The following is a 13,008-nucleotide window of genomic DNA, read 5'->3' on the forward strand; positions in this document are numbered from 1 at the left end:
ATCTCTATCCTCATATTGAAGTTTTTGTATTACTTACATAACTTGATGAATATGCTTTGAAAGTACACAATTGCTTCACTTGTTGAGGTTACTAAAAGTTGAATCAAGATTTGCTGTCTTGACATCAAACCCTATACCAATACTATATTATCATAGTATTAGTATACAGTGCGATATGGGATAACAAGAACTATCAAGTATTAGCATGGTATGAGATTGTGTACCAATTCAATAAATATATATTACGGTATATTCGGTATGATATGGTACTGATCGGTATGATGAATCTTGAGTTGAATACCAATGATCAAAAAGTAAGCCCTGTCTCTATCATAATTCATAATTTCAATGAATTCTAGTTAACCTTGGCTATATTTTTTCTTAACAACATCAATAAATACACTTATCTTTCATAACATGCACTTTCATATCTTTTCCTTACATTAAGATATTAAGAATCCCATTAAATAGTGGTGTATTTGTTACATATAGGCATTGCTGAAGAGGTGAAAAAGGAGAAGTGGGGCATCCTAACTTTGAATTAAGACGATTTCTGTAATTGACTTAGACTTTTGGATATTTGTTAGAAATTAGGAACCGTTAAGTCATCAGAATTGAACAAGTAATATGCGAACTAGGTAGGATGATTAAATGTTATCCTATTACAAAAACTATCAACTGAGATGTGTTCCTTCAATTGTCATCTTTGCTAAGATCTGAAAAATTTGCAGTTTGTAACCTCTGAGATGTGTTCCTTCAATTGTCATCTTTGCTAAGATCTGAAAAATTTGCAGTTTGTAGCCTCTAAATCAGGGGATATGTGTCATCCATCTAACCCATTTCATTTCAAAATGAGTATAATATAGGACAAATAGCATTGGCGCTGCCTGAGTAGTATCTAACCTCACCTTTGTATCCCACCATCAAAAAGGAGAGTCTGGCTACAAATAGATCCGTCTGGATGCAAAGAATTCCTCCTTGTTAATACGGAGAAAGAGACGAATACAATTGGGATAGTTATAAGAGGCGAGAAAGGGAAGACATGCAGCACTTGATCCCCACATCCCAATACCAATTAAATAGATTTTGCAATCGTGAGAAACGGGGAACATGGGGCACTTTAATCTCCAGCTCTCAATCCCGATTAAGTAAATTTTGAAACGTCCTGGGCTTCATTCCAATGGACACATCTAATAATCAGAAAATTCCAGGTTTAAATTTTGGATGGTGCACTCCCAAAGCGTTCATTGCCGGTTGAAGCTTACGAAGGCATAGTCTCGTACTGGACTCCATAAATCACGTGCAATTAAAGGTTTATATGCAAGTTCAATAACATCAACTGATAGTATCTTTCAAGTACTGAGAATCTTGTATATCTGACATGCTTCATACCACCACTTATGAGATAATGGTGTTCAACATATAACATCAAGCTAATCAAAATTTTTGCAATTATCATCACCGCCACTGTGCAGAACACTTCACAATCGGCCAGCAAGATAACAGATTCGCAACATATGTAAAAAAAAGAATCGCTGATTAAATCCCTGTATCTTTTGAGCATATTTACAGCCATGTACTACAAGCTACAAAAGAAAATAATTGGTAAAAAAACCTGCAGAGAGATGCATGTATTCAGGAATGCCGCATTTCAATGACAGAAAAAAGTGAAAGGCCCCAAGAACAATGACAGAAGGCAAAGAGCTCTTCTTGACCTGATAAATTTAGGCTTAACCATCAACTTCTCATTCGCACAGCTGAATCCCACCAAACCATGAAAAAGATGATCACCGCTTTCAGCATCAATTGAATGCATGGTTGATAAATCACCGCATATGCCTTCAATGGAAGATTTTACTGAGCTCCTCCTGTTTCAAGAAGGGGAAAAAAAAGTTTAATCAACATCACCATGCATAATTGTCTAAACATTAACAAAATAGAACCCACTGCCCCGGAACTGAAGCTCATTTGTTAATGAATAGGAACTTGAAGCTTGCTTGCATTTCATAATTCATAATTCCAGTGATATTTTTGGTTAACTAGGGAGTGGAACTGTAAGAACTATATAACAGCAATGGCTTTGTTGAATTTATTTCGTTTAACATGAGGTACCAGGGCCAGCACAGTTGCAAATGTAAACATAATACTTTTTACTGACCAAAATGAGAAATGTTTAGCCAACCAGGGCTTAGATCAAGTGGTTGGTCCCTCCCCTGTCAGATGAGGTCACAGGTTTGAATCATAGTGAGATGCTTCAATAGACATATAAAGCTATTTGTGTTCAGCGTCCAGTTAATTTAGGGCCTCTGCCCAGCATACAGGCTCTGTATTTAAACTTTAAGGCTAAATTTAACAAAAAAGAAAAAATAAATAGATAAAATTAGGGATGGTAAGACAGATGTCAAGAGAAGAAAGATGGAGTGGATTTACTAACTGCAATTGAAGCATTTTCTGAATCCAGCTCCTTGCAGTGTTTATCAAGTTGTTCAAGCTCTCTTCTGAGTGCACAGTTCTCACTGTTCAGCATATCCACCCTCCTTGCCAAATCCTGATATTGTTGCTGGTGAAAGAGAACATACTCAGATACATACAACCAGGTCTCAGATTTTCACTATAGGTACGACAGAAAGAACCATGAACCTAGGTAAAAAAGAACATAAGACTCAAAAGGCACCAAGCACCATAATTAAAGATGAATTTAATATTTAATGCATAAAACTTTAATTATGGAACCAAAGAAAATGAAAATATAGCCCCGTTGTGGCACCCTTCAACATGGAAGAAGGTTCAGGTTTCAAGTCTTCATAGTGGTGTCTCCTCACCCCTCTACACACACACACACACAGAATGAATGAAAATAACAGCACCGTCACCGTAAAAGGGAACCTGAGATATGGAGTCAAGCAAAACTGTGAACATGATAATGAAAGAGAACCAGTTAAACAGTAGTAATCTAAGAGAAGATAAAACATTTGACAAGCACAACTTGCAACTTGAGGGAGAAGATATTTCCAGACAGATAAGTAACATGACGTAGCCATTAAAAAAGAATGTAGCATGATAAGATCAAGATACCACTTCAGCAAACTTGTGTTGAAATGAGGAAATATGGATTCTACAGACGGGAGGGAGGAGAATGGGAGTGGGGTATCTAAAGCTTGATCCCCATAGAACCAGGCTCCTAACTGTGATCAACCATAACTTTGTTCCTCCCATAGAAAAAACTTCTGATAAATTACATTCATGACTTCCATGTGTGAATGACCCATTTAACCCGTCTTTTGAGACCAGTGATCTATCAATTACAAAAATGCAATCTGTTACAGCAGTCTCCTGGGCACCCAGGCAACTGCCTCAGCTGTTGACATGTCTTCCAAAGCCCAGATGATCCTTGCCTAGTCCTTCATACACTCAGTTCATATAAAAATTTGTACCTCTATACATGCATATTACATGCATATGGAAAAATATGAATACATATGTATGAATGAACACACATCAGAAATGTGCCATATATATGTAGACACACATACTATGCATATATGTATGTTAGCTGTATGCATGTAAATATGCATTTATATAGCATACCATATATTTATATATTTAAGGCATTTTCTTGTTATTTCTTTTTATTAGTGACAAGTGGATGCTAGGCAGGGAGTAAGATGGAGCAAATTGGAAACCAAGGAAGAATAAGATTGTGTTGAATACTAATAAAATTAGTGTTCAACAGGTGGGTTTTTCATTCAGAACTTTATCACGAGATCCAGCCTCCATTGAGAAAGCTTGGCAATCTCAATCACTTGAACCGAGGCATCAATGATCTGCTGCTACTTCTAATTTCTTTTTATTTTTATAGTTTATTATGGACTTTGCTAAGTGAAATGTGCCATCAAAATGTTTCTTGTTACGTACACTCACTGCATATTAGAGCAGGATAATGCATATTGAGAGGATGAACTGTAATGGTTTGGCAACTTTGTAATCTGTCCCCTAGGTGCCTGGATGAACCACCTATCCAACAAGCTAGGAAGCATCACCCAGGGTTGCTATGGCTATTTGACAACTGAGTGCAAAGCACAATCAAGGGGAGAAAATGTGAAATTAAAATACATATAGCAACTGATGAGATCCTGTATTCTAGGCACTTGGACAAAGTTTGTTGCCTAGGCACCTGGTCAACCACTTATCCAATAAGCTAGGAACCACCGCCTAGGGTTGCTATGGCTATTTGTCAACTATGAGTGCAAAAGCAAAATCAAGAGGAGAAAATGTGAAATTAAACTACATGTAGAAAATTGGCAAGACCAATTCTGTTTTCTAATCAAAAGGTAATGTGGCTATTCACGCAAAGGGACATATTTGACATTGGTTGCAACCCCACCAACTATCCTAGTTTCATAGAACTCCATGAACAGAAAATGCTGAGTCTTGACAACTTATAATGTTAAGGCAGCAATCTTCCCAACTTCAATCATCAATGAAATTTGAAGAAAATAATTCATTATGGTCGAGGAGAAACATTTAGGTAGAATTTCCAAGGAAAAACTCAGCCAACCACACATTGTCAAGAAATCTTGACAAGAAATGAATTGTGCATAAGGTATACAAGCCAACTAAAAATTACGTAATTCAGAATAAATTAGTCTTATTGTGAGCCAAGATGGACATTATTCAACGTTTTTCCCTTTTGATGGTTATGTTGTTCATGCTGTTGGGGTTACTCATCCTAAAAGTAAATCAAAGCCTTCATATTTCCAGTCTTCTACACTTCCAGTGCAATGATACTGCCATCCTTAAAGCACTCCTATTCTTAAAAGGGTCATGATGATGACTGCCCAGCAGGCATTTAATCCACATCCCACTTATCAATTATCCAAACCTCAATCAAAATGCCAGTAAAAATGCTCAGCACAACTAAGCAAATTTAAAATGAACAAAATTTCATTTTTCTCCAAATTTTATCTCTCACAAATCTCTCTCTCTCTCTCCATCTCACTTCTTGGATCTTGCCCAAGTAATTCCATTCCAAACCCCACCATAGCTTATTGGTCCCACCTCCACAAATAATGCCCTTTCTCTCTCAAACTCTTTCTTAGTGACACCACCACATAAACACTAGGATAGGGATTGATTGATAAGCAATGCTATAGAAATAAATTCAATTAATGATACAGTTTAGGATTAAAGTAGTTATCTCTCAGCATGTTGGGCTTACCGGCCAAGTAGATGGTTAGGTAGGCTTAGTGTGGTAATGACCATGTGTAAATATATATGTGTGTGGAAAGAGAAGAGAGAGAGAGAGAGTGGGGGGAGAAGGGGGGGCAGAGAGAGAGGTCTATGGAATATTGATCTCACATGAAGTCCCTCCATTTCTTTATAGAAATCTTTGTCTCTTATCTTTGTTCTACGTTACAAAGCTTTTAAACTAGAGGATTTGATTAGTTTTTTGACAGTTTCTTTTTTAGATTACAGTGAATGATTTTTAGTCATCAAACTCAACATTACTTTTATTTCTTTATTTGGTTTTTTTTTTGGTAAATATATTTGGTGTATTTTCTCTATTTTAGTATTTCTAATTCATGAACCATTAATTTTCTTAATACATATGCAAAAGTGAAATATAACTACTGATATTTAAGTTGCTCATTACACTCACTATCATAGCAAAATGCACCCACTATTTGGTAAATTGAACATCTTCTAGTCAACAACTAGGATAGAGAAAAGGATGAATAAGTGATTAGACTGTTGCTCTGCTACCAAGAGGTGTGCTCTGAATAAGCTTAATCTCCCAACAACATGCAAAAGCGGAAAATTGAAATGGACACAAAGAAAATGTGGATTCTGACATTCAACTATGAGTTTAACATTAAACGTCCATACACCATCCAAGGTCCTAAACTTTTTGTTTCCACGTGGGATGGCACAAGCTTCAATTCCATGCAACTACTCAAATCTGTAACACCCCTATTCTTTGACTACAAATTGCAAAAAAGACCTCCATTTTACCAAGGAAACCATGTTGGTTATCCAAAAGACATTTAAAATTAGAAAAAGTATAATGTTTCCACCACCAACTAATTTATAAATGCATTTTAGTTTATGCTTGACTTCATGAGCATAGACCAAGTTCTTGAGCTATTGCAATGGATACTCAAATTGGTAGGACCAAGGCAAATTTCAAATTTATGGAATTTTGGCCTATTTGGAAAGCATTTGTGAAACTTAATTTGAGAGCTATCTACTATGGAATTTGCTCAAAGATTAATCTTAATTTGTTGTTTGAAATTAAAATAACAATGTAGAACTGAATATAAAATTTAAACCTAAATGATGTATTTTATAAAATGTCTTGAAAAAAAAATCCATCATTACAAATCCAACTATGATAAATGGTTTGTAGATCGATTTTGATAAACTTTGATCGTCATGGCTGTGCATTATATGAAATACTAATTTTAAGACTTATTAGTAGGACTAACCTAGCTGATTATTAAAAAAAAAAAAAATCTAACATCAATATGAAGCCAACCAGAGTGTGATGAATTGACTAAAACAAATTGAGGGTTACAAGGATAAATGGATGTCCTAAGGTGCTGAGGAGTTCTACTGGGAAGGGGGATAGACTTTTCTATTAAAAGTCTATTAAAAGGTAAGAGTGATCATACAATAGGACAAAGAGTGATCATACAATAGGACACAGAAGAGAAAATCATATCTTAGATGACCAAGACTCCAACTTAACTGGCCACTCTATTTGTGGATGATTGAAAATCTAGATGACATAATGGAGCATTTAACTCAAAGAAAACTTTCATCAGGAGACTCTAGAATATTGTTACATACTGCATCAATTACAAGAATTTTTCCTATAGATTATTTTTGCCCTCAAATTGATTTCAACATACCACCACTAGGAATGGAAGCCAAACATGAAGATAAACAAAAGGTTTTATAATAGACAATTTATTTAACAAAATAAAAGTTGAAGAAATGCTGAAAAGTGAAAAGACTTATTCAGAACACTCTTGATTTAAAAATGTTCTTGCACCTCATTATAGAAAGGATGTAAAATAATTAATGTATTTTCAATTCATAATTGATTTGATGTATATCTGCTACAAGAGAAACCAATCATTACTCTTTCTATTTTTTAAACCTCTATAAATTCATTGGTGAGAGAAAAGCTGCTCTTTTCATGAAGGACTAATCCCCACTGACTACCCTATGCCGCTGCCCCACCCCACCCCACCTATGCCAAAGCCTAGGACCAAGGCAGACCAAGCCACTGCTCGCAAAACTGGGAATTTACTAATAGGAGGTCGAAACAGGGTGTTGCCACCCAGAATCGAACCTGACCTCTTGCTTAGAGGTCAAAAGGAGGTACAATCCAAACTAAAGTTCTGTCCTCTGGTGAGACAAAAAGTTGCATTGGAAAGACTAATAAGTAGCACATGCATTCAAACACAAATAGACTATTTTTGAACACTACCAAATACTTTACATATTATTCTTTATGATGTTAGGCGGCTGCCCACCTCCCTAGTTGACTGAGGCTCATGAACAGAGTGAACAGCAGCTAAAAAGGCACGATGACGAGGAGTGAACCAGTGAGATTCAACTTTTTGAATACTACCAAATACTTTACATATTATTCTTTATAATGTTAGTTTATAATCTATTGTCTATCATCTCAAAATAATTCATTATGTTCAAACTTGGATTCTCACTCACAAAAGGATTACCTTTAGAATACTACTAAATACTTTATAATATTAAATGTTATTTTGTCCAACATCTCAATAGTATTCATTACAATCCAACTTGGATTCTGGCTTTTGCTCTTCTCAAGTAGTCTTGTTGTTCATATGCACCATGATAAAACAAATTTTGCTTCATGCAACTACTTCACCAGGATTCCATTTTTGGTTCTTGCTATTTCAGAGTTCTCCCTAAATATCCTTTGCCACTTTGCTTGCTTTTACAAAGTCATAAACCCCTGCTTCTAATGCGCTTTGTTTGCTAGAGTTCTTCTAGCTTCCAGTGAAAATCGCATCCTAAATCTCCATTTGATTAGAACTGCACAATGTTACTTTACATTTCCAGAATAAAATGCCTCTTGTCTAGCATTATTAGCTCAGAGCTTTGTTATGATCCTAGCTTGATGTGTCTATCAAGTGGGCAATTGGGCTTATGGGGCTAATTTTTAGTCCTGATACATAGCTAATTAGCTACCTTTGGTATCAACTCCCTTTGTAGGTTAGAACTCGTCCTCAACTTTATTTCTCAATCCCCGTCTCCATATGGAGAGAGATCTGCTTCATTATAAGTGGCTAAGATACCATACCGTAGGAAGCTTAATTTTGCAGATTTTCCCTAATAAGCTTTAGATCTTTCGGAAACCTGCACCCTATATTCGATGTTGTTCTTTGCAGAGTTGAATATACACAAAATCACCTTCCTTATGATATCAAACCTCTAGGGGCATTTCTCTTCACCTCACATCTCATGGTTTACTGTCTCCAAATTAAAAAAATAATCATCATAAAGAAAAAACCATAAACAACTTCTTTTTTCTATAAGCTAAAATATACTAAATAAAGATAGGACAAGAGAGCGGCAAACAGTAAAGAGAGGTGATCTAGCAAGTAACCTCAAGGTATCAAATTCTATCATCTTCTAATGCTCATTAATTGGCCTCCCATATGCTTGATTAATGTTTAGACAAAAAAAAAGATAAATGTTATGTCCTACTTCAACAGTAGTTTCCTTCTACAGTCATTTCCTTGAAATTGGAAATATAGTCAAGTCTCTTCACATGACTTCCACTCAACTCTTTTGCCTCCATATTAAAGTTTAGAAACTCCAATATCTCGGTCATCTCGCTAAGCGAGCAATACTAAGATAAGCTGAAAACAGCAGTTTATATTGGTTGAGATAGGAAGTTGATGTTACTGACGTCAAACAGAAAGACAGTCAAGTAATCTCCTTTACCATCTTATACTTGGGTTATTCTGAGAAAATCTGGAAAAAGCCCCTTGTATCCATCAAGGTGTCGCCTCCCTCAACCAAGGACCCTACGATCTACTCATGTTATTTGAAGATCTATTCTCAATTCCTCAATCTAAACAATAAATGAATTTCAGGACAGAAATTACCAATACTTATGCAAACCTTTCTGTTGTTTAATTCTCAGCACTTTTTTACTTCTGATCCACATAACCAACAAAATTTGAATCATAATTCAGAATACATATGTGTATGATACACCCAATCTTCTAAACTAGATAAAACCACTATATTTCTATCCTTGATGCGAGATCATTTTGTACATCCACTGCATATTTTTAGACTTCCACAAAAACAAAGCTCTTAGTAGGTTACCCTCTCAATATATTGTGAGCGAGCATTTTATAATCCCACTATCTTTCAAACACTATCATGCTTGTCAGAAAAGCAATAATCAGTAGTCTCTAACATCTTTCTTTGCTATTTTTCAAACATGTTTCTCCACAATTCTATGTTCACTATTATCAAATGACACACACTTCACCAAAAGGCCAAAAGAAGTTTAATGATACAAAAACACTCGAACAACCTGTTTCTTTAAAATTTGTTTAGAAAAGCAAATTTAAGATGTTCCAAAAACATAAAGAGAAGAGCATACCTGCTTTCGAAGCCTTGACCTCCTTGCTGACTCTCTGTTCAACTGCTTTCTTCTTTGCTTCTTAAGTTCACGCTCATCCTGTCAAGATAAGAAACAAGTAACTCACAAAGTTAGTCAAAAAGAGGTGGCATTTTGATTACTATCTTTTAAACTTGGAAAGAAAAGAATATTTTGATTCCCTTTGTAGAGTTTTGAGTTCAAATGATTTGTCAAAGACTTCTAAGTTCTAGCCTTTCTTACCAGCATCCAGTGATGTTTAGGCAACCGTCCTCTCTGCCCAGCCACTGGAGACAAAGATGCTGCTGCTCAAATAAAGATAGGACCATGTAATACTGCCCTCCCTGGATCTTAAACTGGGAGTTTTCTAGCAAGACCCTTACCACTGTAACATGATTCGGCAGTAGTGTTGTCACATTGACTAGAACCAGTATGCTGCATACTTCCTCCTACGCAAGCCCAAACAAAACTTTATGATTCCAAATATCATAACCAAGTATGCTCTCTAATCATTGATCTCATGGTTTCAATCAAAAAAAGAATGACCTCATGATGGAATTAAAAATATTAAGCCATAGGGTTTATAAGGTTACACAGCTTGATATCGACTCACATGAGCTTCATCAATTGGATATGAATGATTTAAATTTGAAATTAACTCAATGTTGAGTCCCAAACCTCCACCAAATTCTCAAAACATGGAGGAATCAATGTAGATCCAACTAACATGAGCTTAAAATGCTACATATGGTGATTATAACTTCAAGAATGAATCCCCACTTAATCATGATTCAATGGACTGAAGCTAGGTCCAAAACTTACCATTAAAGCTAGTTAGGACACCTGACCCACTACACTTATAATTTAGCACCTGATAAGGTTATTATTGACAGTGATAAGAGAGAGATTGTTGCTCCCCAGTTAGGGAACCTGACCAATTACACTAATAATCAAAAACCTATCAAGGTTATTATTGATGGTAATGAGAAAGATTGTTGCCCCCCCTCTTGATGGACGAGGAATAGCGAAGGTGAGTGGGATGAAAATGTGTTAAAAGGGGAGTTAGCATGAGCTCTCTAAATTGAGGACTGATATTGCTAATTTGTTAACTGTGATCAACAACATTTAAAATGCTTAAAAAAATACATAAATTTTGGTCATTTCCTACATATGCATCAAGTGGACATGATGTCAAGAAGGCTAATTTTAAAACTAAAATATATGGTAGGATGCTAGGATCATATATATTGCAACACCACACAATCAACAACAATTTACCCATCTGACAAACACAAGAACTAAAATTCAATTGGTTCAGGTACATGTAAACAATAAGTTAATTTAGACATAGTATTGCCTCATCAAAACCACATACATAGGTAGAAGATCTCTTATTTTTCCTAGAAAAAGCATTTTGATATTAAAGACAATGATTGAGAATGATGATATTTAATTTAAGTAGCCAATCATTCATTTTACATTTATAAAATTTTGGCTCTAGTCCTATCAATAGGATTCTAGCTTTTTATGATAGGGTTGACACAATGCAGATAAAATATGAGCTTGTTGGTTGCAAATCATGGAACAAACTTGTTTTGTAATAAATTACAGATATTAGATAATACTAACAAGCATATTAGTGGTACAGAGACTCTACATAGTACATAAAAACATGAACTTCAAAGAGGATATATACCATCTCGAAGTGTCTTGCCAATATTTTTCTTCTGAGTTACAACATAGTCCTGAAGTTGAAAAAGAAATCGTAGGGTGAGAAAGCATAATGCCATATTGTAGATCACAAGATGTCATCCAGAGCTGATCTCTTTAACTTTTTCACCAATAAATTCTTAGCCGAAAAAATAATAAACAATTAGAAAAATAACATTAATCCAGAGGGAATTCAATGCAGCAAGTGCATAATTCTAAGCACTTCAAGAGCACTCCATCTATCATCAGGTAATTTACCTGCAGGCCAGTGCTTGATGAGCCCTCGCTTTCAATGTTAACACTGTTTAAATGTTCATTTTTCATGACATAAGTCCATTAATATATCAAAACCAGATCAAGAAAGGTTTCCATAATATCCAAAACAACCCTACTAAAACAGGTGATCAAATAAAAGAAAAAGATCTTAATGTCAAAGAGATAACTTGGAAACCCAAGCAACCTCTGGGAAGCATCCTCATTAGCAGACTCTGATGTTGCTTTCATCCCTTCTCCCCCATTCCAAGACTCTTCTTTAGATTTCTTCTCCGCCAGCCTCCTCTCTGCTTCCGCTGCTATGTATACCGATCCCTAAACAATCCACTTGATGGATCAAGAATTCCAAACCCAAAATCTTCGAAGAAACGGAAAAGAGGAGGAAGAAGAAGGGAGAAAGTTACCGTTGCCATGGCAGGCTGAGAATAGATTCCTCCTTGAGGATACATTGGAGCATAAGCGATCGGGGATCCACACGGAGGCATCGGATACTAAAACAAACAAGCATTGGAAAACAGAAAAATTTGAGAGAAAAATCTAATCTTTACGACGGAGAGGGGAGGGAGGCCACCGACCTGACTTCCCCAGGGATAGGGAAAGAAGACTGCGGGCGGCGGGTGGAATACCGAAATCTCAGCGGAGGCGGCGGCCGCTCCGCCGCCGTAGGTTGCCTGCAAAGGATCGAAAGAGAGCCATCAAGAACGAGATATTTTTTTTGAAACCCTAGGTGGCGCAGGAGTCAGGGGTACGAAGGGAGGACAACCTGGGCCGAGGTCGACCCGTCCGAGTGCGCCGCCAGCAGCAGCGGCGGAGGAGGGTCCGCCGGTGGGGCGGTGGAGGTCGGAGCCTTGGAGGGCTTCGCGGAAGCGATGCTCTGTTCTCCGGTTCCCATACGGTGAGATTACCGGCGCGGCGTGAGGGTTCTGGAAGAGGGTATAGATCGACGGCTGAAAGAGCGCGAGTTTTGAGATCGACGACAGAGGTCGCGCGGGTACCGCGGCTCTTCTTCTTTCTATCTCGCGGGGTTTGGCTACGTGGCCACCATCGAGGATTTTGTCCATCGGACCGAGTCACGTCCGGTGGGATTTCGGTAACTGCCACGTGGCGATGTGGTACCGATCGCGGTTGAATCTTTTGAGAAATTTTTGGCTGAAACACTTCTACCATGTATGCCTTCAAATGTCCAATAAAAAACTAGTATATTATTAATTAATAAAAAAAATTATATTATTATTTAAATTTAATTAAATATTTTAAATAAAAAAAATTTACTACCGACTATGATCGGCCAACTAATAATTTTTACTATTTTGAATGAAAAATTTTATTTTTTCTAATAATATTCTAATTTATTATTG

General features: G+C 36.5%; 1 protein-coding gene across 5 annotated transcripts; it reads right to left on the reverse strand.

Annotated features, from left to right (window-relative positions):
* Positions 1–1,518: 1,518 nt before the first annotated feature.
* LOC105060966 (G-box-binding factor 1) lies at positions 1,519–12,670 on the reverse strand. Of its 5 annotated transcripts, none has more exons than XM_010944869.4 (11): positions 12,414–12,659; positions 12,226–12,321; positions 12,055–12,141; positions 11,838–11,965; positions 11,636–11,678; positions 11,364–11,412; positions 10,051–10,116; positions 9,911–9,972; positions 9,671–9,748; positions 2,435–2,560; positions 1,519–1,868 (listed from the first exon to the last, which is right to left on the reverse strand). In XM_010944869.4, exons 1-11 carry the CDS (start codon positions 12,540–12,542, stop codon positions 1,842–1,844), a joined length of 891 nt encoding a protein of 296 aa, XP_010943171.1. In that variant the 5' UTR covers positions 12,543–12,659; the 3' UTR covers positions 1,519–1,841. The 5 variants fall into 5 exon arrangements, 3 of the variants coding, with proteins under 3 accessions (XP_010943171.1, XP_010943173.1, XP_010943172.1); XR_012136328.1 differs by having other exon boundaries at positions 1,653–1,868; positions 2,435–2,640; positions 9,911–9,954; positions 12,414–12,670; XR_012136327.1 differs by having other exon boundaries at positions 1,653–1,868; positions 2,435–2,640; positions 12,414–12,666.
* Positions 12,671–13,008: the final 338 nt, after the last annotated feature.

This window comes from Elaeis guineensis, chromosome 13, assembly GCF_000442705.2.
Source record: "Elaeis guineensis isolate ETL-2024a chromosome 13, EG11, whole genome shotgun sequence".
NCBI lineage: Eukaryota > Viridiplantae > Streptophyta > Magnoliopsida > Arecales > Arecaceae > Elaeis > Elaeis guineensis.

Excerpts from the sequence above, each read along its gene's own strand:
- LOC105060966 (XM_010944869.4), bottom strand. The coding sequence starts at position 12,542 with ATGGGAACCGGAGAACAGAGCATCGCTTCCGCGAAGCCCTCCAAGGCT. Across the intron at positions 11,966-12,054 it reads CTCAGCCTGCCATGGCAACG|GGATCGGTATACATAGCAGC; the intron begins GTAACTTTCTCC and ends TGGATTGTTTAG. Across the intron at positions 10,117-11,363 it reads TGGCAAGACACTTCGAGATG|GAGGAAGTATGCAGCATACT; the intron begins GTATATATCCTC and ends GGGCTTGCGTAG.